This window comes from Tamandua tetradactyla, chromosome 25, assembly GCF_023851605.1.
Source record: "Tamandua tetradactyla isolate mTamTet1 chromosome 25, mTamTet1.pri, whole genome shotgun sequence".
NCBI lineage: Eukaryota > Metazoa > Chordata > Mammalia > Pilosa > Myrmecophagidae > Tamandua > Tamandua tetradactyla.
The window spans coordinates 43194822-43222455 of NC_135351.1; the positions used below are offsets into that span (position 1 = coordinate 43194822).

At 51.3% G+C, this 27634-nt stretch overlaps 1 protein-coding gene across 5 annotated transcripts in view; it reads left to right on the plus strand.

The window, feature by feature from the left end:
- The window catches only part of PHACTR2 (phosphatase and actin regulator 2), a 166529-nt gene that overhangs the window by 96067 nt on the left and 42828 nt on the right, over positions 1 to 27634 (plus strand). For 4 of the 5 annotated variants that reach the window (XM_077143369.1, XM_077143370.1, XM_077143368.1 and 1 more), the window contains exons 3-6: positions 12329 to 12409; positions 16970 to 17122; positions 22050 to 22289; positions 25443 to 25962. In XM_077143369.1, coding sequence (XP_076999484.1) covers positions 12329 to 12409; positions 16970 to 17122; positions 22050 to 22289; positions 25443 to 25962 — 994 coding nt within the window. The remainder of the gene's footprint in view (positions 1 to 12328; positions 12410 to 16969; positions 17123 to 22049; positions 22290 to 25442; positions 25963 to 27634) is intronic. The other variant, XM_077143371.1, reaches the window with a different exon arrangement.

Here is a 27634-nt window from a genome sequence, read left to right on the forward strand (position 1 = left end):
CAGTATCTGGTGAGAGAGGAGGTGCTTTTCACCCGAGGAAAGTGGGTCCTCTCTGCTGGCCCTTCCTGCTCCTGGCTGGCTGGTGTGCATGGTGGGGTGCCCACCTGCAGGGGCTGAGCTCACTTTTCCCAGCTGGCTCCCATGTTGGTGTTTTTAGTTGGTGGTCGGTGGGGTACACACTGTTTTCCCGTGGCCCTGCCCAGCATGTTGACTGCTGTGGTGGCAGGAAAGTGGGGTCTCCCCTACTGCCTGTGTCGGCGCCTCTGAGTTGAGGCTTCTGGGGGTCCCTTCTGAGCCGAGGGCCTCCCTGTCCCATGAGGCCCCGCTGTAGGGCGGGAAGTTACCCACAAGCGTCTGGCTGTTGAACTCTGGAACAGGGCTGCACCCCAGCTGCCTCTCTCTCCTCTACCGTCTGTCCTGGAGCCAGGCCCCTTGCATATCCCCCTCTGTGTAAGGGTCTCTCCCCTCGTTTTCTTCAGAGCTCAAGGCCAGTTACACTTTTTTCCTACATGACTGCTTTTCCTGCTTTTCTTGGGGCTGAGTGTTGGCGAAGGATGGGGCTCGTTCCCGGATCCCTGGCCATGCTTGGGTCTCCCCAGACCTTACCCAGACATAACACCACTCCAACGAGTGCTCAGCTTCTCTGCCGGCACCAAGGCCCGACCTTGAGCTTCCCACCCCATCTGCAGCTCCCACCGCCCCCCACTCTCACCCCTCATCCCCCCCGAGAACTGCATCTACTTCCGGAATCCCCTAAAGGTCCCTTCGACCCTCTCCATCGGCGACGTGGTGTTACGCTCTCATTGTCATCCCTTCCAGCACCCATCCTTAGATTCCTCGCTTGTCCACTGCAGGATGCCTCGGTTGTCCCCGCCATTTCCCTCCTGCCCGCCTCTCCCCCTTCTCCTCTCCCTTCGCCCCTCAGGGCCTGCCACCTGCCCGGCCCCCTCTCCATTGAATGTGCCCTTCCTCGCTGCACCCCTTTTTCTGCGCCCCATCTCTCCAACCTGGCCCAGGCCCCAACAAGCCGAGACCCCAATGGGCAGCTGTGCCCGAGGATCACACATCAAACCCCGATCCCCGCCATGCGTCTCCGCCTCCAGGATCCCTGGCTCATGGCCCCCAGGCAGCCTGGCTTGCTGCCCCCAAGCCTTCAGTCTTGCTCCAACTGGACACCAGTTATCCACAGTGACACCTGAGGACAGAGGGCCTGTCTCCTGTTCCTGGAGACCCCTGACTTAGAGCCCCCCCATGCTGTGTGCCTGGAGCGCTTCTTCCTGGGGTCTGGGGGCACAGGGTCAGCTGTTTAAGGGAGGGTTCTCCCAGCCCCCGGAGCTGCACTGTATGCTCCAGCAGGTGGCCTAGAGTTGCTTTCTGCTTAGTCACCATCCAACCAAGTAAAATGCAGCACAGGGAACGTAAGGAGTTTATTATAGAAGGAACTGAAGATGAAAAATCATAAAGGAAAAGAAAGACAATAAATTAAAACACTAAGCAAAATCATATATTTCATAAGTACATCCATATTTAACTATTAAAAAGCAGGTAAGATAATTAAGGAGAACTCTTTTCCTTACCTTTTGCCCTTATTTTAAAACTAATTATACTCCTCAATAAAATCAAGGCAACTTATCTTCATTAAACATGTTGCTTTTATTTGTGGTGTAGGTGATGGGAGAGGACTGCAGTCCAGACGTGTAGATGGCGTGGCTGTGGGTCTGGGCACTCCAGGAATCACAGAGCTTAGGGGTATCTGGTAAAAACTTAAATCTTTTGGCCGTTTCTCTCTGCACTCCACCATCATCACTATCATCATCAGCATCACCACGGTTAATTTTCATTACACCTGCCGAGTAGGGTCCAAGAACTTTAGGCAGAGAGACCCCCTTTCCCGTGGGACGCTCCTGCGGTTGGGCCCACGTGGGGGCCGTGCTCGTGGGCGGGAGCTCACTGAGCGCCTGCTCGGTGGTCTGGCGCGCAGGGCCGTGGGCTCCCGTGGCACTGCGGGGAACACGGAGCAGGAATTTCCCTCTGTTCCGGGGGCGCAGGAGTAACCCCAGTGGTCAGGTTAAACCCGTGTAACCCCCAAGACGTAATCAGAAATGGATAACCCAGAAATCAGGCGAGTAACTGGGATAGGGGAGGGGGACGGAAGGAGACAGAGGACTGGGGAGCAGCTTCGGGGCCGGCAGGCGGGCTGGGGGTAGGAAGCGCGCGGGGCTCCAGGTGCGCGCGGATCCCAGGGAGCGCAGAGATCCGTCCACTGGGAACTTTCCTCCGCCCAGTACTTTGGCGGGTGGGAATGCCGCCCCCCACCCCGCGCGCGTCTCGGAGCCTCGCTGTCTGCGTCCCCGCAAAGGGTGTGGGTGGCCCGTCCCCCTCTGCCAGGGCAGGAGTGGGACACCTCGGTGGGTTTTCCTCTCGGATGCGCACGTTGTGGTTTGGTTTCTTCAGTTCAAATCCAAGGGTGGGGCTCGGGACGCCGCGGGAGCGAGGTCCGCGAGCAGGCAGCCTCCAGGCGGGTTCAGAATCCCTCCGGTGTGGGTGCTTTTTGGCGGGTGCACACGTTGGGTCCCGCGCTGGAGGGCTCGCGGGGGTCTCCGCACGCTCACGGCCCGTGCACCCCCTAACGCCTTCCAGATCTCTCGGAACTTGGCATCTGGCCCTCGCAGTACCCTTCCAGGTGCACCAAACACTGCGTTTGTTACCGCAGGAAGACGCGTTGGGAGTTTACAGTCGAAATTGAAAACTTTAGAGTTGGGAAGGGCCTTAGTTCTGCTCGCGGGCAGGACCCCAGCTCCAGCCACCTGACAACATCCTCCAGCCCCCCTGAGGGCCAGGTCCCAGCTATGACCTGGGGAGGTCCCCTTTCATGTTGACCTGAAACTTCTCTCTAGGTTCTTTGGGCACCCCCTGCACGTATGTGTGCATTCGTGTGCATATATATGTTTTTCTTTATGGATAGAGATTTTAGTCTCGTTTTTCAGACCTCATGGCTTAACTCCAGATTATAAAAGTCTTCTGTTTTCTTCCACAAGAAGTATGGTTTTAGGTTGTACGTTTTGATCCATGACCCATTCTGAGTTAATCTTTATGTAAGGTGAGAGATTAAATTGAGGTTCATTTCTTGCATTGTGTGTTCAATTTTTCCAGTACCCTTTGTTGAAAAGGCTGTCCTTGCCCATTAAAATGCTTTTAAAACATCAATTAGCATATCTGCCTTCCATACATCCTCTTTGGTAAAGTGTCTCTTCAACCCAATTAGTGTTTATTGTTTTATGTTTGTTTTTAATGATGAGTTTTGAGGGTTTTTTTTTTAATATGTTCTGGATGCATTGCCTTTGTTAGGTATCTTCTCTGCAGATATCTTCTGCCAGATGGCCAGCCTGTTACAGAGCAAAAGTTTTTAACTTTGGTAGTTTCCCAGTTTTGTCTCGATTACCTGTTGCCTTTGTGTGTCTTATGATTTCAGTGTGTGATTACTCCAAGTTTATTCTGTATTTTAAATACTGTTTTAGCTAGTTGGTTCCTTTGTCTTTTCAGGATGTCTTTAGAATCAGCTCCCTGCAATTTTTCTTGGAATTTACATTAGATCTAGACTGCAATTTGGGGAGATTTGATACCTTTACAATGTTGATCCTTCTGACCTATGATTGGCTATGTCTCTCTGTTTATTTAGGTCTTATTTCTTTCATCAGCATTTTGAAGTTTTCAGCCTATTGTATTTGGTTTATACCTAACTATTTTCTTTATCTTTTCTTTCTTTTGGGGGGGGGCTATTTTAAACTTTATTATTTTTAGATTTTGCTTCCGACTGTTCATTGCTAGTCCACGGAAATAAGATTGCATCATGCTCTCTTGCAAAACTCAGTTACTTGTTCTAGCAGTTCCTGGGAAGATTCTTAGGACTTTCTGTGTAGACAGTTATGTCACCCATGAATAGGAGGTTTTATTTCTTCCTGTCCAGTCTGTATGCCTTCTCCTTCTCTTTCTTGTTTTATATTACTAGGATTAGGCTGATGGAGAGAGGGCACCTTTGCTTTGTTCCTGTACTTAAAAGGAAAGACTGATGTCAGCTGAATTTTGTTTGTAGATTCCTTTTATCAGGTTGAGGAAGTTCCTTTTTTTTTTTTTTTTTGTCATGGGCAGGCACTAGAAACGAACTCAGTTCTCCAGCGTGGCAGGTGAGAACTCTGCCTGCTGAGCCACCGTGGCCGCCTGGAAGTTCCTTTTTAATTCCCGGATTTCTGAGAGTATGTATTAGGAATAGATGTTAAATTTCCCAAATGATTTTTCTGCATCGATTCATGTGACCATGTGGTTTTCTTCTTTAGACTATTCTCTTGGTTGATGATGTCGACAGATTTTTGAATGTTGGACCAATTTTGCTTTCCTGGGATAAACCCTGTGGGTTTGTGATATACTATTCTTTTCATATGTTTCTGGATTTTCTTTGCTAATGTTTTGTTGAGGACTCGATGATATGGTCTGTAGTTTTCTTTTCCTGTATTGACTTTCTCTAGTTTTGCTATTGGGGAAATGCTGGCCTCATAAAATGAGAGTTTTTCTCTCAGTGGAATGAATTCTTCTCTCTGATTAATATTTTTACCTATGGGTAGATGGAAAGAATTGTGACGGCCTCACTTCTTTATTTATGGAGCATTTATTATTTATTATAGGTCTGTTCAAGGGGTAAAACCATTTATGGGAAGGAGTCATATAATAGGAATGTTTCCCCCTGCACATTTGTTGTAATTGAAATTAGTGGTTTCATAAATATGGAAATCTTCACCATGGATTCCAAACAGTCAGCTAAACCATCAGGTCCTATGATTTACAGATACATATAAACCATGATATCTGATTTCTAAATGGAGTGGAAAAGACTCTCATGCTTCTTGTGCATTCTAGAAAATCAGAATATTACTGGTTTTTTGTTAACCTCAGCTGAATTGTAAGTTTACATTTGTCCAGCGATAGAACTGGTCAATATCTAAAGCCTCCAGCCTTTTCCAGGGGAGCTGGGCCTGTACAGGAAGCAAATTCGGATGAGCAAAGCATTTCCACCATGAAGTCTAAGAAAAAAGTTCTTAAGTGAGCCAGGAATGAAATGATGTTAGGGATTTTGGATTATAACTGACTTTTTTTTAAAATCATACCCTGTAGATGTGGAATTATTCCACGCACTCTTCCTTTTTCTTGGCGGTATTTGCTTCCTTGGGGCAGTGGTGGGAGGGTGAACAATGTCCCCATCAGTCTCTTAATAAAGAAGACGCCTGTTGGGACTGAGCACTGTGTTGTGGTGCTTTCTCACCGGATCTGATTGTTTTGGGGCCTTACTTGAGTGGATGCTTTCCTGGGTCTGTTTTCCTTCGGGGTGGCCCTGCTTCTGAGCCCTTCTGAGGGCCCCACATAACCCCTTCTGGCCTGGTGAGAAGGATCCTACAGAAAAGCCGGTTACTTTATTTCCCTTTGTGATTCTCTTTCATCCTGTGATGTATTTCCGGTCTTTGTCACCACGGCCAAGGCCTGGAAATTGACTGTTTTCTGGATCACATCTTTTCCTGGTTTGTTTCCTACTTGGAATGTAAATTGCTATCTTCAGTCTCCTTTCTTTCTGTGTTAGGTAAGAGGGGTTTGCTCTCCCAGGCTGGAAATGCTCTTTGTCCCCAGTTTTTGACAACTACTTCCAAACCCAGACTCTGTAGGTTTGAAACCAATTCTCTTGAAACTTCCTCTTTCCAAGAACGTGTGTCTTTACACCTATGATGAATGTTTTGGTTTGCTAAAGTTGCTGGAATGCAGTATACCAGGAATGGGTTGGCTTTTACAAAGGGGATTTATTAGATTACAAATTTACAGTTCTAAGGCCACGATAATGTCCAAACTAAGGCATCAACAGGAGGATACCTTCTCTGAAGAAAGGCCAGTGGCATCTGCGATTCCTATCAGCTGCTGGTCATTTGCTCCCTGCTTGCATTGCTTTCAGCTTCTGATTCCAGTGGCTTTCTCTCTGCGCCCCTGTGGGTCCTGCTTGCTTCTCTGGGGACACTTTCTGAGGTGGGTGGGACCTGCAGGTCTTCACACCTCCAGAGCATTCTTCTCTCACTACAGCCTTCATCTCTCTGCCTCTGTCTCGTCTGTGTTTTCTGTCTTTATGCTCTTCACGAGAAGACTCCAGTAAAAGGATAAAGGCCCGCTTCGAAGTGGGTGGGCCACATCTCCATGGAAATAATTGAATCAAAAGGTCCCCCCCACAATGGGTCTGCCCCCGCAGGAGTGGATTAGAAGAGCGTGGCTTTTCTGGGGTACATAACAGATTCAAACAGCACAATGAGACAAGCATAAGAGGCTGTGCAAGAAACACAAGAGAATAGAGTACCAAATAGAAGAGAAGAACGGATCCTGGAAAACAGGCTGCTCGTTTTATACCAGGGAGGGGACCATAAAAACTTCTCCTGATTCATTTTTTATCTTGGATGTACGGTCCTCAGCATTGATATAGAACACTGTGGCTCAAACTTGTTTTGCAGTTTAATTTGTTTTTAAAACAAACCTTACATGATTCAAGTTCAAGGTTCCTGGGCTGGAGGGTGGCAGGACTCATAGTTGAACCCCAGTGGCCTGCTCCCTTCTGGAAACATGGCCTGTCAAACTAAAAGTATCTGTGGAATGTTCCTGAAGGCATCTACTTATGTGTAAGGAGAAAATGCAGGGGAGGGGAGGAAAAAAACTATTGTTCTCTAGTCCTAACTTTGTGCTAGACACTGCAGGATTTTTCATTGTTGTAATATCCATCCATGGTTGTTTTTCTGTCTGTGTTTCCATGTTGGCAACAGAGACACAGAGGGTCCGTGTCTTGCTCACAATCCCTGCTACTGGGTCTAGAAACGAGTGCAGTGTGGCTTAGGAAGACTCGAATGCATGCCTCCTGATCCAGGGTCTGCTTTGTAGCATTTTCACTCTTCAGGAAGGATGCTGAGACCCTGATACCAGCTCTCATGATCAGAAAATTTGGAAAAGTGGTAAGGGAGGCTGTTGAAAAGGAGTTTTATGCCCAAGTGGGAAGTTGGCATTGCTGTCGAACTTTGATGGTGTAGTTTCAGCTACTGTGAAAAGCCTATTATTTTGTGTTTCATCCTGGAAACTAAAAAAGTTAACTTGCAGTTGCCTCTGCCCTCCCCCGGCAGGATCAGGCAGGAATCAGGTGGGATTTCTCTCCCAGCTGCCGAAGAAGCAGGGCTGTCCCCAAACCCCGCACAGTCTGTGGTGTGGGAAGCTGGGGGGAGGGGGAGGGGCAGGCTTAAAACCTTCAAGAAAACCAACTTTTAACTATTCTTAAGAGATCTAATCTAATTAGATATGTATATGGAAATAATAAACCTGGAATTTTGGGAATTCCTACTCAGTCTTCTGACTAATTAAGATGTTCACCCTCAAATAGCAGTTCGAGCTGGTGGTGTTTTACTGTTCAGTCTTCAACTACATTAAAACAGGCATTTGAAGGTGATACTGAAGCTCCCCCACTCGACCCCCCCAAAAATAACTGGCCAAAGACATGGAGAATTTCAGCTCCTTTAATCCTGTCATTAGAAGCAGGAAAAAAACAAGGATCCCTTTTGGCTGCAGAACTTGTCATTTGGGGGGGGATCCTCCACTTAGAATGGTTTAGAGCCACTGAGCCAGTTGGGCATCCGGTCGCACATGCCCCAAGACTGCCTGGCTAGTGAGAAATGAGATACAGGGCCCCGCGTGTCACTCAGCGCCGGGGCTCCCTGCAGTGCGGCTGTTGGGGAACGGACTCCAGGGATGCAGCCGCCTTAGCGCCGGGCTCTCGGGCGCAGCAGTTGCCCCCTGCGGGCATTGTTTGTGCCCTGCTGATGTGACCCCCTCCCGGGGCCACTGCGGGGCCTCCGTGCATCACTTGTCCAGCTGCTCCTCTGAGTGTGGCCACAGAATTTAGTTACCCCGAAGACGACTCTGTCTCTTTATCGCAAACATAGGTGCCCAGTGTGGCCTCACCGTCCCTTGGGTCTGCTCTTCCTTTACTGTGAAGAAACAGGAGGTGGAAGCATGGCTTCTCACCCACCTGGCAGCACCCCAACACGCCTGCCCCGTGGAACTCATGGCTTTGCAAATCAGAGAGGAGGCGGGAGGGCATGCTGGTGCCCATGGGGCCCAGACCCGGCCACCGTGCATGTCTCTCCTGAGGTCACCAGCAGGCCCTGGCCTGCATGGGGTCAGACAAGCCCCGCACTGTGGCCCTGATCGTGCTCCCCTGGGGATGCCACCCTCCGGTGCCCTGGGATGCCACCCTCTGGTCCCCTGTGAATGCCACCTGCTAGTTCCCTGGGGTTTCTCATCTGCCTGTCCTTTGGGAATGCCATCCACCGATGCCCTGGGATGCAGCCGTTGGTCCCCTGGGGTTCCCAGCTGCCTCCTGCTTGCAAAGGGCAAAGCCCACCTCCCCTCTGTCTGCCCCCCCACCACACCCTTTTCTGTCACCTCTTCTGAAATTGTAGAAAAGTGCTACAGGCAGCTGTTCCAGTGAAAGAGCTTAATTCACATCAGTTTGCAAAACAATCACTCAGAAAAGGAGAACTTTAAATGAATATTTGAATGTGCTCAGGGGAGTCTGAAAGGATCCCGTAGACACTGATGGAAGTGCTGAAGCCCGGTGAGGGGGCTCCCTTGGGTAGGTGGGGCCAGGATGAAAGTGAGAACTTCTACCACATCCTCTTATAAATTAAACAGCAGAAGGCAGGACCGTTTAAAATGAACTTTAAAGTTACTCTTCTGCCTAAAGAAGGAAAGTTGGCGATCAGTGTTCCTCTCGTGGGAGAGTGGAAATCTTTGTAATTATCAACTCGATTAGCAAATGCAGGCCGGGGGCTTTTAGTTCATTCACCTGGGGTCTAGCTGTCTGGCAGGAAAATGCATTTAGCCTCTCCAAGCCTCAGCATCCTTATTCATCGGAGGAAAATACAAATAATTGCTCAGCCCATCTTTCAGGGCCTCCGGCACGCTGCCTCCAGGCCCAGATTTCCAGGCCTGGATTGGAATGCAGTGTTGCCCCAGCCCGGATTAAATACAGGTGACTCGGGGAATTCATTCAGGGGTGGTCCATCCTGGCCATGTGTCCCGAGAAAGGGGCTGGTGGTGGCCCCCGGCCCCTGCCGCTGAGGCGCCCCATGTGCCGCCCAGCCACCCTCCGCACACCCACCGCCCTTCCCTGTGTGCAGGGCGCCCTCCCGCCACCCCGCAGAGCTGAGGCGGGACTATGGAGCAGCACCCATTAGCTCTACGGCCTGTTTCCTTTTAGTACTTTATTCCCCAGACGTACTGAGTGGGTGCTCAAGGCCGGGCAGGCCTGCTGGGGGTGGGGAGTGGGGCGGGCGCAGTCCACGGGGCAGAGTGTGGTTCACGCTGTGGTGCCCACCCTGGGGGGACAGCCCCTCCCGTAAGTCAGTGGATGACAGAGGAGTAGGGAGGGAGCAAGACCGGGGTAAGGGTGGGGGTGGGGGGCAGACAGGAGAGGCGGCTGCGGCCGGGGCTGCGTGGGGAGCTGGAGGGCAGAGAGTCAGGGTGTGGGGCATGGGCGCAGGGCACGGAACATGGGATGAGGGATGCAGGACGGCCTGAGACCGTACTCACAGTGGCAGGGGTGGGCAGCCATTGAGTCTCAGGGAAAGTTGGTCCTTTTCCATTCGAGGTGCCTGGCAGCCCCCACGTCACCACAGCCTGTCCCACCCTGAGGTTGTAGTGGCAAAGCCTCCAGGAACCCCAGGGGTGCACGTGGCCACACTGTCCGCTAGGGTCGGAGGACATGCAGCAGGGCCTGGGGATGCCGTGCCTAGTGGGAGTCTGGGTCCAAGGCAGGAGCTGCCCCCACCCGGGCTGGCCTGGCTAGCTGAGCCACACAGATCCCGGGAGGCAGGCCCAGCCTTGGGGCATGTGCTCTGCATCCGTGCTGACTGGGCCAGGCCCACAGGGCAGGACCTGCTGGGGACAGGCCAGACCTTCAAGGCAGGATCTGCTGGGGACAGGCCAGGCCCATGGGGCAGGATCTGCTGGGGACAGGCCAGGCCCACGGGGCAGGATCTGCTGGGGACACACCAGGCCCACGGGGCAGGACCTGCTGGGGACACACCAGACCTACGGGGCAGGATCTGCTGGGGACACACCAGGCCCACGGGGCAGGACCTGCTGGGGACACACCAGGCCCACGGGGCAGGACCTGCTGGGGACACACCAGGCCCACGGGGCAGGGCCTGCTGGGGACACACCAGACCTACGGGGCAGGATCTGCTGGGGACAGGCCAGGCCCACAGGGCAGGGCTTGCTGGGGACACACCAGGCCCACGGGGCAGGACCTGCTGGGAACACACCAGACCCACGGGGCAGGGCCTGCTGGGGACAGGCCAGGCCCACGGGGCAGGATCTGCTGGGGACAGGCCAGGCCCTCGGGACAGGACCTGCTGGGGACAGGCTGAGCCCACGCAGTGTCCAGGCCCCTCCTGACAGGCCACAGCGGGAGGTCATGGCTGGGCCGGCAGCCCTGCAGGGAGACACTCCGCTCCAAGGTCCCGCAGCTTCCCGAGAGGGAGGAGGTGGCTCGTTAGCCGAAATTAAGTCAGAACATGCAGAAGATAAGCTGGTATGTCCTCTGGGACCCGTCTGGGAAAGGCAGGCAGGAAAACTGGATACATTTTTGTGAAAGAAGAAGTTTAGAAAGGTGCCCCAAACACCTTATTTACCTAAAATAATTCCCATCGAAGGACGCCTCCTGCTCCCTCCCTGCACACCTCCCCAGCATTGCCCATTAGAACCACCCCATTTAAGTGGGTGGTTGCTCCTTGCTTCCGAAGGGAGGGCCGAGAGTAAGGCAGCTGAGCACATCTAAGGGAGGATGTGGGGCTCTGTGTTCAGTTCCTCTTAAACCAGTAAGATGCTCCTTGTCACTCTTTAGGCTCCTCATTTGTTTATTTTCTTCTTTGTTTGTATTCTGAGTCCATCCCAAAAAATCTGCCAAAACTTCCAACCAAGAGCATATACACTAAAAATAATACGCAAATTAAACCATATCACTGAGAAGGAGCAGAGAGTCAACCTGGAACTGTCTTGTGAAATTGGTATTCAAAAGCAAGTTCTAATCTGACCCTTCTAACAACCAGGATACGAAGGGAATACACTATTCCTAGTTACCAAGAAGGAGGAAACTCCTGTTTTGCCAAGGGAGACGAAGCGCTGGGCTCACGCCATGGGTGCCTCTTCCTGAGGGGGCTCTGCGGCCACCCCTCGCCTAGCACCCTGCCCCTCGGTGTGCCCTTGCTGTGGGCACCTGGCCGGCTCAGAAGGCCTATCCTCAGTGTTATCTCATGCTCCCTCTGCATGTGCCCGGCATGGCTTGGGCCACGGAGGCTCAGCTGGATCTCAGAATGGTATTACCCAGGTTGGCCTCTGGATTTGCAGGCGTGGGAATCTCAGGGAAGCCTCCACTGGCCCCCCTTCCTTCTAGCCTTTTGCCGCTGGGAAGAGGTGCTTGTTTGGACCATTGCCTCTGGACAGATTGGAGCTCTGCGGAACACGCTTTGGGGAGATGATGCAGAGGGCTAGTGGGTGACGCGCCCCCCTCTCCCCGAGTAGGTGGCACAGCTGGTGGTTGCAGAAACATCTGGGACTCAGGAACTCATCTTATGAGCAGGGAAAGTGAACAATGCCCCATCCCCTCAGCTCATTTTATGAAGTTGCTCCAGGACTTCGGAGCAACTTTACATGCCTGTGAAAGCTGCCAGTTCCTAGCCTGGCTCCATCTTCTAAGTCCTGGGGTTTTCTGGACATGTACCAGAACTCTCTAGAATTTTGCATGTATATGGCAGAGAGGGGTTTACAGAGATCTGCTGTGCTGGACTTTTTCAACAGAAGATGTGAGAGAGAAAACGCTGGAAGGAGAATCCTTTCTCTCTGGGATTCAGACGGGTTCCCTGAATGTTTACTGATGGCCTTTATGTAGACGTGTGCTCTGTGCATCTGCACAACGTAGAACTCTGGGCTTTAGGGTGAATCGTTACCTAAGCCCGGAATATTTCAAAGCGACAACAGGCCTTTGATGGGGCGTAAAGGCTGGGTTCTCGGCCAGTGTCACCCTTCGAAAGAACAGGCAAGGTGGCCCAGCTTCAGACCGTGAGTCGACTCGCCTCCAGCAAGAAAAACTGGGGTTCGAGTCCTCCAGAGGCTAAAAAGAACATGCTCAGTTCTACTTGGAATGTTTTTCGTAATTACTTTGAGTGATGACTTGAGTCTTACTTGTGCTTATTCTCTTTAAAAGTATTAGAAAGGAAGATATCCACAAGACAAAGTAGAGAGGAGCTGATAAGAAGGGGAGTTCTTAAGGAATTGCCTGACGAAGGTGAGGAAATTAATCATACATTTAAAATCATGTGCTCCTTTGTTCTTTGCTCTTTCTTTCATTTCCTTTGGAATTTAAAATGCTGTTATCATCAGAGAGAAAGCAGTAACTCCCTCCAAGCATCTTGCTTTATTCTCTCCTGCCTCTGTGGGCTGCATAGAACCTGGGATATTTTAGAAGGACGTTCCATGGCCCTTCTGGTGAGCTCTGCTAAAGCCAGAGCTCCTCAGCGGTGACTCGTGGCTGGGGACCCTCAACACAACGCCAGCGCTGCAGGATTCCTTCTCTTCTCCATTCTTGAGCTTCAGTATTTCTGTTCCAGTTCACTCAGGTGTTTGAGTAAATACAAGTTCAGCTTGTTCATGTCTTATTTGTTTCTTAGGACAACCAATAAAAGAGAAAAGAGAGAAAAGCAGTGGTGAATGTGCCTCTCGCTGCTGCTCTCCATGATACACTCTAAGTAAGATTGGTACGGCATGAACAAGCAAGCTAAACTAATTTGCTTTATGCGTTCTCTCAGGCAGTTTTCCTGCTATTATGCTCTTTTCATTTCTCTGAATCTAGTTGCTCCTCACCTTTTCACTAATGATTTTTGTTGCCGAGTATTTTTTTTTTCTACCTCTGAAGTCTTCTTCCTATTTTCCTCCACCCTTCCAAGGAGAATCTTGTTCAGAAAGACAAGGCTTAGATGGAAACGGAGGTTGACCCTCAAAAGAAGAGACCAACATTGGTTATTTCTCCAAATAAATAAAACCAAATGATTTTCACCCCTCCCACTACCATTAAAATTAAAGGACATTTTAGTTGCAACATTATTGATTGATCTCATGCCATTTCCCCCTGACATTTACTAGGGTAAATAAAGTATGATTATTGTACTTTCATGGGGCAAAATAAAGAGCTGTTGATTTGGGAATGAAATAATAGTACTTCTCTTTTCCTGATGTGTCTTCCTTGCAAAGAACTTAACATTTATAGACATTTTCTATTTATAAATCAAAATAACATGGCTGTTACCTACATCCAAGTAATACCACAGTGGAGCTAGGAAATGCTTTATTTGGTTTACTCCTGCTTCAAAGAAAACACAGAATCCCGAGTAATACTATTTTTTCTTGAGCCCTCATAATTTTCGGTATTTTGTTTCAATTTCTGACCTGTCAAACTTTTCTCACTATACCCTGTGAATGAACTTTGTCTTCCCTCGTTCCCTAACACCCTGAAGCTATTTATTTCCTGTCTGAGACTTTTGAAAATGAGAAAAATGTGTATCCCTAACTTTGTTTGACTTGTAGTATCAAAGCCCACCTCCTGTCCCATCTCTGGTGGCAGAGGAGAAATCACACAGCCACATCCCAGCCATCAGCTTTATGGAATGGGCCCGTGCACTTGCTGGGTGTACTTTATATATAGAAATATATATATTTTTTAATGGAACAATTAAAAAAAAAAGGGGACAATTTTATGATTTAAACTTTAGTGGGTTTAAAGATAGAGAATAAAGAGACTTTTTTTGGTTCCAATTAAAATTCGTAGATAGAAGTATCCCTTTTCTAAAAACAAGTAGCAGCGGTCAATTTCAAGAAATGCTGAGCAGTGTTGCTAGGTTTTTATTTTGCCTAGCTCTTTAGTTATTTGCATGATAGGTTACAATTTCCTGAGCCAATAGATGCTTACTCCCCAGAAACCTGCCTCTGTTTGGCCTTTATCTTTACCTTTTGCAGCTGAATGCTTAAAGTATTATAACATTAAAAGAACAAAACCGTTTTGTTTTTTTAACAGAACCATCTTTAACCTAAACGTAATGTAATGGGCTTACAGTTGGGAAGTCAGAAACCACTGACCTTCACTTCCTACCTGTCACCTGATGTCCATTTAGCACTACACGGTGACTGAATGTTTGAAAGTCACCTGTGCCACCTGCAGGAAGGGCTGGAGAAAGTAGCTGTTGGTCACCTTTCCAGAAGCAGTTTTCTTGAGAACCACAATGTGTGTTGAGCTGCAGCCGGGGTTGGGCAGCACCCTTCCCCGGTGCCATCTGTCCCTCCTCTCCATGAAGCGTCTTCCATCACCTTTGCCTTCTGCTCTGGGCAGCGCTTGGCAGCTCTGCCTGCGTCCAATCGCTGGATGCTTCCAGCTTCCCTGGTCTGCCCCCGGTCCATCCTGCCCCAAGACCCATCCCCAGCTACAATTGGTTTCCCTTTTAGGTTCTTTCTCTCTCACGAGGAACCGCCTCCAATCTAAAAGTTCAGTGGCTGGTCTGGTGGTCTGAGAAGACCACCGTCCAACCCGTGGCTTGTGCTTGTCTCCATCCTTCCCCTCCGCCTTCTCCCTTAGCCGGAAGGATGACTGCCCCCGCCCCACGCTTGCTGTTTCTCCTGTGGAGGGCTTTTGAACCTTCTCATGGGTCACTCACCTTTTGGTCATACGTGATTTTCTCCTCAGATCTCTTCCTCCGTTAACTATATCCTAAATACACCTGCTTTCCAGAATTGCACCACTCTTGCTCCCTTTTGTAACCACGTTCTCCCGTGTGCGTGTCCCTGCTTTCCTCTAAGCTGGCCCCTCCTTCCTGAGTTTGCTGCTCCCTTTGCACGCAAAAGCCCCTCGTGTCCTGGCCAGGTCCGTCCTCACCGCCACCGGCCCAGCCCAGCACCTGCCCTTCTCCGCTCTGCTTGTGTTTTACTCACGTGCACAAGCCAGATCAAGGGTTTAACTGCTTTTCATCCTGCAAAACTTTATTAATGCACAGGACTATAGGACCTTTTCGCTACACACACCAAATAATTGTAATAACTTCAGTTCTCCTGTTTTATTCTTGGATTTCTCCCTTTCTCCTTATTTATCATAAGCATGTCTCCATTTTCTGCAAGTATTTTCATATACATGCACTAGCTTTATTTCATGTATCAAGCAAGTGCCTTTCCACGTGTTTCTATCACGTACTAACCCGTTTTCTTCTTGTGCCCTGTTCCATTTGATTGTCTCTCTAGCTTTTTTGCTCTAAATTAAAAAATCTGTTATTTAACCTACCAAAGAATTTTAATATATTAATGTTTAAAATAGAAATAAGTTGTCATGTAACATGTTTTCAACATATTTTTATTACCAACTAAAGTCAAAGAAAACATTTACATTTGGTAACCTAAAAACTGAGGACTTTTATATAAAGAAAATGATTCTCTTTTTTTTGAAATTTTCCTTTCTTTTTTATTTTTCCTGGGCCTATTAACTGAACATTATTTTCTGCCCATCCCCCTACATCCCCCCTTTTTTTCCAGCCAGTTGCTTAGGTCGCAATGTCCTTTTGGTTCCGATTTGGCTTGACATCTTTAAGAAATTATTGTCTTAGTTTCATTAAAATAGCTAAGATTCATTTGCAATGACATTGCCTCCAGTTATTGTTCATTACTGATTATCATGCTTGGAAGCAATGTGCGGTAATTGCTATTTCATTTGGGGCCTGACCTCATTCCATAATATATATTTTGCTTATTAAAAGGGCCACACCTGTTTTTGTTGAGAAGACCAATGTATTTTGTTGTTGGGCTAAAGCAATGCAATCATGTTTACTAGAAATTTGGGCGATGGTCTCTGTTTATAATGATTTCCAAAATAAGACTAATCAAAAATTGCATTAAAACAGCTGTGATCGTGGATTTCTTCGGGTGTGCTGAGTCAAAGCTTCAATTCACTAATGTTTCTTTTATAATAGTAGGAAAGCCTCTTAAAATTTTCCAGTTATGAACTGGGGTTAATCTTTTCAAGCTGCACTGAATTAAGAGTTTCTGCAAAATCTCATTTACTACTGAAACCCCCAGAACTCACGAAGGTTCAGAGGTTAAAATGAGTTACATAACACTTAGATGACATATTAGAACTTTTGTTTTTAGCTGTGATTTTTAGAAAATTCCTCTAGGATTACTTTTCTTCATATGTTTTCCCCAGATAATGGTTTCGGATTATTATTAAGCCCACTTAAGGGCTTCTTTGGTCAGTTGTATATAACCAATTAACTGAGCACTTTTCAGTATTTCCATAAATAAGAAACTAAAAGTAGAATTAGCCTCGCTACCATCCTTTCTCGGAGTGTGGCATGGCGGCTGTGTTACACAGTTGACAGAGTGTGCTCTAGGGTGGTGCTTAGAAATGTTCGTGCTTTCTCACTAATTGTTTGTGTGTGTGATTACGTTTCATGGTATTTGTGTATTTGCATTCACTCTGTGTTTTGGGTACTTGTTAAAATGTTTGTTTCATTTTCCAGATTTCTCCTTTCACCACTCAGTTTCTGAATGACAAAGAGGCTCCTAAGGGCTGCCCCCCGGGGATCTGCTGAGGGCAGCGAGTTAATGAGGACAGCTGTCCCTGTGGTCTGGGCTTGGCGGGTACACTGCCCACAGAGATGCTGGGGGACCAGCGGCTTTCTAGCGCTTCTGTCTGAATGGGTCATTTAGTAAAACATGGTGGAACCGGATAGGTGGTGTTTGGTTCTCAGAGACTGACGTGATTTTTAAGAAAGCCATCAAGTTAGACATCTAGGTGTTTCTTTCCCCATTTTAGATGGAGATGTCACAGTTAACTTTGAGAGTTCAAACGGGCACATGATCCCCATCGGAGAGGATGCCCCCTGGGAGGAGAGGGTAGCGAGCCCTGAAGGAGGGACCGCCTCTGCGAAGACAGCACTGCACCAAGGCGAGGCAGGAGACCCGAAAGGTAAACGGCGAGGGATCCAGGGCTGTCTCCCTTCAGTCCAGCTCCTTAGGCTCCGAACGGCAACCCCAGAATCCGGGGGTGTCTGTGGAGGAGGCTCGCAGATGCAGGACAGGTGGGGAGGGTACAGCGGTTTCCCCCAGTCTGTGCTGCGTGAGCACATGTGCGGCTTCTCGTTGGAGGGCTGGTCAGAGCCTGTGCATCCTCACGGGGATGCCATCCTGTTCTCGGGTCTTCTCAAACGAAAGGGCCAGCCAGGGGTCTGAACTCCTCTCTGCTGGTTACAGATGGCCCCTTGCGTCACTCGGCCTGGAGGACAAGGGAGCAGAATGGCAACTCAGCACAGCCTCTCCACCTCCCCCAGGGTAGGGTGGGGGAACCTCAGCATCCGTGCCCCAGCATGGTACATTCGAGCCCAGGTTCTGGAGCTTTCTGAGAGAGACCCGGAGTAGCTCCCAGAGATGCTGGGGCCTAGGCTTATGGTGCCCGGCAGGTGGCCACACCTCTGCTCTATGATCTGCCCATGGTGTGGCAGAGGCTAATATTGGCTGATTCTGAAGAGTTCCTCAGACACCTGGGTTTCTAGAGTGAGGCTTCTCGGGTAGATTGAGATACCTACAAAACACGTGTCTGCCAAGGACCCCAGAAAATTCAGATCCTGGATGGCCGATTGACCCACATCTCAAGACAGCTCTTACTGGAACGCCCCCTGGGCGAGGCCTATTGGGAGCTTCTAGATGGTTCCATGAGCTAAGAAGTGCACCGCAGGAAAGAGACTATTCCCTTGGCTGTAACTCACTGTTTTGGCATTGGGTGGCCCGAGTTGGTCAAACCTAGTTTGGGTCCTGTCGGCATTTTGAAAACTTAGACATCGCTGGAAGCAAACTTCTCTTTCTTTATTTTTTGCCCCAAATCCTCCATAGATTAAGGGTATAGAAGGACATTTGATGACCCTATGAAACAGGCATTGTGAAATAAGACTCTTCTCTGGGAGTCCACAATCACCTTTTATTTCCATGCAAATTAGCCTTTAAATTTTTAGAAGCCCCTATTAATAAACCATCGAAAACTTATTATTTTGCTTTATTTAGATATTAAGGATACCATTTATGGGGCTTTACTAATTAGCCTTAGTCTCTTTAAGGGCTCTGGTTGAAATTACGAACACTGATTATGAGAAATGAATGTTTTCAATGATACTATTCCTCAATCATAAAAGAGAAGGTAGATGTAAATAAAGTATAGATTTTAAAGGGGTTCAGTTTAAGTGGTTATGCAAGTAGTGAAGCAATTTTTTTTTTAAGTCCAACTGTCCTGTCTCTCCAAACCGGTAAATCCCAAATCCATCTGTGGTCTGCCTGTGGCCCAGGCTCTCCACCCCTGAGAGCCATGTCCTTTGTCCTGGCATGGGGCCAACCGCAGTGCCCGGCCGGCTAGGGGTCACACAGTCCCTGGGCTAGCCTGACTTCAAAGGAAATGCTTCCCGATCGAACTCATACGGACTTGCTGACAGTTTTGTGTTAGTAAATCCAGCTGACCTTAATATTCTGAAAAGGCGGTGGCAGACTTCGGAGGCCCTTGGATATTTGGAGAAGAGTCTGTGCTTCCTTGCGTCTTCCTGGGCAGTACTGCATTCTTTCTTTTTGGCCCCATGAGGCCCAGGGGAATGCCTCGCAGAGTGGGAGGCAGGGGCATAGTAGGAATCTGGCGTGCTGCCCACCCCACTCAGCGGGCAGCGGGACTGTGGGGATGCTGGACACGCCAGGGCCACGCTGATGGCAGGAGAAGCACTGGGCCTGGGGCCTTTTCCTGAGCACGAAGAAGGCTCTGCAGAGCTGGCAGTGCCTGGCGTTAGAATGAGTTACAATGACCTCATTTGAGCAAAGGTGGCCAGGTACTTCTCTAGAGTATTGGGAGCCCGAGAGTCCCTTTTGGCCCTGCCCCCCTGCAGCAATCAATCTTGTCTGGGCTCCCTTGATCTTAGCTCACCCATGATTTGGGGATGCAATGCTGTCTTGCTTTTCACGCTAAGCAAACCCACACAAGAGCCTCTTCCATCTATTACCGTGTTACATCTGCAGAATCACACTGTGTGCAGTTCAAGTCCTCGAGGGAAATAGCTCCTCGGCAGTGCTTCAGTGTTTTAACACTTTCAGCGTCATGCCGGGGCAGGGATCCCTGCCCTCCAGCTGGGGGCCCTTCCCGAGTCTCCGCGGCTTTCAGAGTTGGTGCAGTAGCCTCGGGCTGCTGGGCCGACCCTGGGGATGCCTCCTTGAGTTCGGGGCTCCTGGCCTCCCACTTGAAGGGGGCCGGTTGACAGAATTCACACAGGCAGTGATGGATTTTTGAAGTCCCTCCAAGCTGTTAAATTCTTTCTCAGTAAGTCAGTCTCAATATGTGAGAAGAAGAAGAACGGACCTGTGGGCTTTCGATGCAGCCTAGAATTTAATGTGAGAGATCTGGAAATTGTTTGTTCTTATTCCCGTTGAGTTCTTTTAAAGGACTTTCAAGGAAGTAAGCAATGACTTACATGAATTGTTCCCCAAACAACAGAGAAGTCTTACCATGGGTGCAGGAAATCTTACCGAGCGAGCCAGGTGGGCAGCTCCGGGGGCCCAGGTGGGCAGCTCTGGGGGCCCAGGTGGGCAGCTCTGGGGGCCCAGGTGGGCAGCTCCGGGGGTCCAGGTGGGCAGCTCCAGGGGCCCAGGTGGGCAGCTCTGGGGGTCCAGGTGGGCAGCTCCGGGGGCCCAGGTGGGCAGCTCCGGGGGCCCAGGTGGGCTCCAGGAGGAAGATGCTCGAGTACTGAGGCCTGCGGGGAGCGGGCATAGCTGGGGTGGGGCGGGGGCAGGGCGGCCTGTCTGCTGTTGTTGGACCACACGCTGCTCGGGGTGCAAGGAGCCAAACCTGGAAGTGTCATAAACACCTGCTACCCGGAAGTGCTGCAGAATGTGGCATCCGGGAGGGTTCCGCCTCCCTCTTAACCTCCGCTCGAAGAGAGAACCTTCTGGAGCCCCACCGTGTCACCATGGCCCCGACCACGGGGTCGGAAGGACGGGCATGTGCGAGTTGTTCTTTCCTCCCAGCCGAAAGGAAGGCGCGTGCTCCCTGCTGACGTGTTTCAGTGACATCCGTGAGTCGGCCTCATTCACTGACCAGCCCTGGCGGCAGAGCCTGGTTTCCTGGGATATACAATTCCAGGGTAACAGAATTTGTGATTTAGTCAGAAGTCATGCCACTTGTGCACACACGCATGTACCCACATGGGGCTCTGCTGATGTTCTGGACGTTTCAACACTGGTGGGAGATGCCCGTGAGGACAGCAGAGTGTGGCCCTGGGAGCCGAGTCTGTGTCGCTCCTTCTCTCCCCTGCTGCGGGCACACGTCTTCTCCTGCCTGAGCCTGCGAGCCGATCCTTTGGGGCATGTGGCTTTAAAATTGAAAACTTCAAGCAGAAAGAGAAAGGATGCCCGGTGGAGGCCATGCAGGAAAAGGAAGAGGTCTGTGTGCCAGGTTGAGGGATGAAATAACTCGCCTGTGAGCTGTCATCCAGTCGGGTGGCAGGGTCTCGCTGTGGATGGGTGCGCTCTGCTGTCACATTTGGGGCTGATGCTCCAAGATGCGTCTGGACACGCCCGGCCTGTGTCCCCAGCATTTGCAGGCTGCTTCGGTGGCGTGTTCCAGGCGTGCATCATGGCACACTGACTTCAGGCTGTCCAGCCTCTGGTCCGGCCAACACCAAGGCCAGCTGCCACCTCAGTCCAGGAGCCAGGAGACATGAGTTGAACCAAACAGCCCCAAGCGTCCTGAGGGAGGGGCACGGCACACCTGTATACTCAGAGCGCCGCTGCCATGGTAGGGCAACAGCAGACTTTCAAAAAAAAAGTCTTACTGATTGCCAACTGCAGCTTAAATTCTTCTGATGGTAGTTTTATATGTGGACTGATGGGCGTGTGATAAAAAAGGACTGAACAAGAAAAAGAATAATTAAATGCAATCCACCCTAATATAAAAGCCCTTTCTTGGCTGTTCACCCATGGCAGCTTCGTCTTGTCGTCACGCTGTCTTACGTTGCTGACTGTGCCCCATTTTTAAAGGAAAGCTGCTTGGCTCTTTAGGCCAGAACAGTATTTAATTTGCTTTCATTGCAGTCAGTCAGTATCAGAAAAATCCCAATGGGCAGCAAGAGCAGGCGCCTGGCATCCCCGCGTGCAGCAGTGAGGGGTGACTGTTCCCCTCTGTTCAGAGAAGCCGCCAAGAGGCCACAGTTCCTAAGTGTGACCTTTACATGTGAATTTTGACCTTTGCCTTTTCAAAATCTGCTGTTTGTGTTTATGTTACAAAACAAGTGTCATTTTGGGGATTTCAAGCCCCCATTAACTGTAGCTGTGACACTGCTTGAAAAGGTTGCAGGAAGATTTGCTGTTGGGGAGGGTGTGGTGCTGGGAGGCCAGGAGGCTCAGTCAGTTCAGTGGTAGCCTCACATCTGAACCCCTGTCCACCATGTGGCTGCCACAGCGAGACCGGGACCCACGGCCCTCATGGGGGGGGCACTTGGGAGAGCAGGCCAGTCCCCGAGAAGGCTCCCAAAGTGACTGGTCCCGCACGGCAGTGTGACACACGCTGACCATCTGCTCGTGGGCCTGCACATCAGCTTAATCGGGGTGAATCTGATTACTTGTCCTCTGACCTCTGCTCACGCCAGCGCTCAGCAGCCTTGACGCCAGGCCTGACGTCTGGGCCCCGCGCCCGTCCTCAGCCGGTGTCCTCAGAGTAACCTCCACACCCCACGCCGTGCTGCCTCTGGTTCCCAGCACCTCGCTGGCCCCGAGGGCCAAGCAGCCGTGTGTCTGTCTGCTCTCGCCATGTGTCTCGCTGTTGTGTTTATCCGGTGTGTCTATCAGTCTGCTCCTTGTCGCTTTCTCATTTGTAGAGGACACCGAACACTGCTCTGAAACAGCAGCACCTGCTCCGCCTCCTCCAGCTCTTCCTAAGCCTAAACCCAAACCTAAGCCCAAAAAAACACCTGTGCCTCCAAAAGGGGCTGCCGCTGGGGCTGGCCACAAGGCCGACGAAGCGCCCCCCGTTAGAAAAGTGGCCAGGGCGCCCAGTAAACAGGTCCCTGTGCCGCCGCCCAAGCCACCCAGCCGGAGCGTCCCCCGCGAGGCGGCCGGTGAGTATGCCCCGGGCACGGGGGGTCGAGACCAGGCCGGCGCTGGGGTGGGGGACCCATCCTGTCTTCTAGGACTGGAGGCCTTTTGGGGTCCGGGGACGGGGTGTGGACAGGGCAGGCCCAGGTGGTTCATTGTCTTCACATCTTGAATCTGCGTCTTCCTCCGGGCCACCCACACTTTGTCCCCGGGACCCTGGCGCTTGAACATTGACTGACATGCTGCCTCTTTGAGGGCATGGTGGCTTTTTGGCTTAGGTTTACTTTCAAAATATCGCAGGTTTGCATATAGGAATATGATACCGTTTAGCTTTGATGTGTTTACTGGATTCTAACATCTTCAATCTAAAGATCTTAACATCTTAAATCTTTCCACGCACATCGTCACCCTCCAGCTAATAAACGGTGGAGAGTTCTTACCACTTGTTTCCGCAAGCAGGTGGCGTGCAGCTCCATCCCCTTTCTCCTGGGTCGGAAGATCCAGTAGAATGGAAAGTGGCCGCTTCCGCCTGCCGTGGGGAACCCATCCTGGTGGTGCGGTTAAGAGGCAGCGTGGGTGTTTGGGGACCTGCAGCCCCTCCACGTAGCGTGCACCCAGAGCCCCTTTAAAACCGGAGGTGCCCATGCAGAGTGCAGCCCATGCTCCCCCTGGGGGCGGAACACAAATGCCAGCAGGTTGCCCAGCGTTTAAAGGATTGCTGATGAGGGCACACGCCCGGTGCTTTCCCCATTAGTATCTGCACAGGAACTCTCCAGGGCTGCAGCCAGGCTCATGTGGCTTCAAACTTATGGCTGTTGACCAGAATTGGCATTGGCAGGCTCTTTTCCCCTCGTTACTTATGCCATCACGCTCCAATTTGGAGAGCAGCTTGGCTGGCAGGAGAGACCTGGGGACACACAGGACACCTCTCTCCCTGGGCCCTCTCTTCCCGCCCCTGGCCTGGGTCAGGGTCTTTCTTGGCAGCTCTGATCTGCACCCTCCCTCCGGGGGCAGCTCCCTCGCAGGCCCAGAGGCGTGTGTGTGTGTGTGTGTGTGTGTGTGTGTGTGTGTGTGTGTGTGACACCCCTGGGAAGCTGGCGCCCATCTGCTCCTTAGAGGAGACCCCACCTCTCGCCCATGGGAGTTAAGGCAGCGCCTGACCGTTCCCTGCTGCCCACCACAAGTGCGGGTCACTCGGAGCCAGCTGGGTAGCTGGCTGGTGCTGAGGGTGGTCAGGGAGGCCCACTGGTCTGCACTGCACTTCTAGGCCACTTGGGGGGGGTTCCTAGTTATTTCCAGATGTTTTACTCGAAGGTTTATTTATAGACTTGCAGTGCAGTGTGCATGGGCGGGGTCAGCAGCCCTCCTGCATGCACAGGACGGGCCAGCAGCCCACCTGCATGCACAGGAACGGCCAGCAGCTGACCTGTACCCATGGGAAGAGCTGGCAGCCCACCTGCACCCATGGAGGGGCCAGCAGCCCACCTGCGCCCACGGCAGCGAGTACTGGTAGCAGTACCTGGGGACCTGACAGCAGCCTCCCCCCCCCACACACACACCAACTCTGCGATCCTCCATGGCAGCCGTTGAGAGTCTCCTGCCTGCAGCTGTATTTTATTTGGTAGCATCGATCTTCTGGGAAGGGTGTTCAGAGTCAGCTCTGGCCCTCCCCAGACATCTCAGGCCCCCTCACAGCTGTCCCCAAGAGCCCTGTTCCTGGGCTGGTGTCTCCAGTTCCCCGGTGGTGCTGCCCCTGCATGCTGAGCTGCCTCGCAGGGAAGGAAGGTGAAGCCACTACATGTTTTCTTTCTCTGTCGTGCTCCCACAACCAGCCGCTGAGGGACTGGACTGAGAACAAGGGCTAGTTCTGCTTTAGTTTTGGCTTAATTCTCATTAACATGAGCAACGTGGTGGGTTTCAGCCGTGACCTGCCGCTTTTTGAATATACTTAGAGAAAAATAGACAACCTGGTTTGAATTTGTACTCCAAATATTGAAAATGTTTCATTTTTCCTTATCCCAGGCCTAAGTTACCTTTGCTGTCAGAAAAGAAAGGATTTACTAAGGAAATTATTAGAATTTACAAAAAATAAATTTAGAATGTGCTCAGCTTGGAGGCGGATGAGTTGGCTTTGTCAGCGAGGGAAGGCGCTTAACTCTAGGGAAGCAGTGACAAGCCCAGGTGTGTGGGAGGCAATTCTGGCTACTACCCTGTGTCTCAGCTACAGCCCCAGCTGCAGGGAAGACACCCGCCTGGGCCTGGCCGCTGACCTGCCCTGGCTCCTCCAGCCCCCCAGACCTGCACCTCAGACCTTTTCCCCATTAGTTGGTATCTCAGCCCTCTCCCCCCATGAGGTCAGCAGAGCTGTCACTGCAGGTGACAGGCAACGCTGCAGCAGTGCGGATTAGCCCACGGGACCAAACCAATAGTTTCTAATAGTTTTGTCCTCCTTGAAAAAGAAGAAATGCACAAAATTATACAGAAACAGCAAGTGGGAGAGCTCGGGAGAGCAGAGGTCCTGAGACAAGAGTATCCCCATGGGAATTCAGATGCGTGCCCTGTGATGGGATAAAGAACGGGGCGGGGAGCCCAGGGTTTGTTTCTTCAGATGAAGGCAGCACCCACTCCCCAGCAGGTGCCCCCGGAGTCCCCGCCTTGAGGGACCTCGGGGTGGGTGGGTGACAGGCATCCTGTCCCTCCCCGACGGTGCCTGCCTCGGCATGGGTTGGAGCTGGGTGCAGAGCCCAGAGGCGCTGGGGCGGGCTTGTCCTGCTCTGCCCGTGGGGGCTGCGCTCATGATGCGGGGTCCCAGTTTACTCCCTTAGCAGAAAGGGCTGGTGCTGCGCGTGTACCAGGCAGCTCCTGGGCACCTGCAGCCAAGGTGGCCCCTGCGCTGCCCCACACACCCTCCACGCACCCCCACCACGTCCTTCCCGGCGTGCAGGGGCTCACCTGCCATCCGGCAGAGCTGAGGGGGGACGACGGAGCTGCACACCCAGGCTGGGGGGTTGAGGGGTGCGGAGAGGTGCCGAGCATTGCTGACTGGTTTTCTGCTCTTCGTTCATTCACCGAGTTGTAAAGGGGACATTGTACATGTGGTGGACAATTACGAGTCGGTTACTTTATTTATGAAGCATTAGATTCGTATTTGTAATGCAGAGTCTCTCCTATTTTAGCTGGCTCCTCACATTCCAAAAAATCAACCGGCTCCAAAACCTCAGCTTCACCGTCCACCCCGCCCACCTCGTGTCGTCCCAGAGCCTCCAAGGAGACGGTTCCCAGCAAAGCAGGGACAGTGGGAACCACAAAAGGCAAGAAAAAACCCGGCAAGCTGCGGCCAGCCTCTGACATCGCCTCTTCCGGCTCATCCGACCTGCAAGAGGATGCCTTGGAAATCGGAGAGAAGGGTCTGCAGCCCGAGCTGACTGGCCCTGAGGGGCCGACCCCCACCAAACCCAAGTCTGGGGACGCTGCACCCTCAGAGGCTCCTTCGCCTCTGTCTCCCACCCCGTCCCAGCCCCCTGAGGATGGGTGCTTGGTTCCCTCAGCTCCCCCAACCGTGCTGCTCATCGAGGGGACAGACCTGCCCACCTCTGCCTCAGACTCAGGCCTGCCTCTCTGGACCGAAGGCCCCGCGAGCGAAGCCACTGTCCACTCCGACACCGGCTCCCGCAGCAGCAGGGAAAGTTCCGGAGGGTGAGTCTGGTCTGAGACGCATGACCGTGGGCAGTCACTGGGACGCCTGGGTTTTCTATTTGTAGGTGATGCTATACATGCCAGGTAAGCACAGATGATCCAGCTGTCCACTTCCCAGGCCTGGCCTGGCCGGGGCCTGTACAGGCTGCTGGAGAACCCTGGGTGGGAGGCCAACCAGCGACCTTCAGAGTGGCATCCGCTCTTGCCCTGGCCGCCTTCATGTCAACTGCTTCCTGAGCCTCCTCCTTCTTGAGAAGATAAAACTCCTCAGGAAAAAGCTCTTTGAAATCTCAGCTCCTTTTCCCACGAAGCCTCGAGGGCTCCCTTTCTTGCCCCCTCAGTCCCCAGCCTACTCAGACTCGTGAAGACACAATCACTCCTGAGAGCTTCTGCCCCTCACAGTGCCGTTCCCTGCCGGGGGATGTGTGAGGACTTGGTAAATGAGAAGGAAGGAACTGGCCAGGGCAGCTGTGGGAAGAGTCAGCCTCCTGCTGACTCTGGGACGGAATAAGGGTGGAAAGCGAGAAAACCCTGATGCCAGATATTATAACAAAGGTTTGGAGTGGTGGAGGAGTGCAGTGAGCAGGGACCAGGCTGCCCAGGCCAGCACCGTGCCTGGCTTCCAGGCCCCCAGCCCACCCACGGCTCAAGCAGAGACCTGGGGTTCACCGTCCTTTATGCCTGCATCTGACTGATGGTGAGGTCCTCCACGCTCTCCTCAAAGGTGAGCAAGCACAGCTAGCGGTCCTGTCCCACAGGTAGGGAGGGAGCTGTCAGCGTGTGGCAGGCACACCTCCCACCTGTCCAGGGCAAGAGTGCTTCCCCCCAGACTTTCCTCTCCTGTGTCTAAGAATGAAACCAAAACCTGTTCTTCATATTGTTAAATGTGTTCTCTTTCAGAAATATCTTTGTTGTGGTAGACCGTTTTATAAAATTTTAGCACGTTATTTAGGTTAGTTTTTGGTTAAAATGTTACCCACTTTAGTTATTCGGTTGCTGATCATAATAGCTGACGCTTGTTGAATGTTTACTTCATGGCAGGGGCTCAGGGCACCGTGGGGGGTCTTCATTCACCCGCCCTGCTTCTCTGAGTCAGCATGGCACGTGTCCCTTCTTGACAGGTGAGAAAACTCAGGCTGAAATAGGTCATCCGTTTGCTGAGCCTGCTCAGTTTGTCCACGCAACGCCACCTGCGCACCCAACACTGGGGCCTAGTTCCAGGCTCAGAAAGTTTTCCAGACTAGTCACTTCAACCTCTTCTCCCATTTCGTGTCTTCTTCCTTCCTTCCTTCCATCCATCCATCCATCCATCCACCCATCATTTTAAGCACCATCCTTTGAAGAAAAGCAAAGGAAGATAAATAAAAATCAAATTAGAAATCAATTCATTTAAATGTGATATTTGACTAAAAGACAGGAAGTGAGGGCCTTGAAATGAGTGGTATGGATACTTCTAGCACGTAGCAGGCATCTACATTTAATCATATTGTGTCTTCCTAGCACTCTCTTTCCACCTTTAGAGCTGAACATTCCTTCTTTCAGCACAGGTTGTTTTGCCTCCTGTGTGCTGGGGCCATGTACTAGGGAGCAGAGCAGAAGGGCTGAGAGTCTTTGTACCAAAATACTGCCCAGTGGGGCCTGGAGCCTCGGGGGGAAAAAAACGAGATGTGAG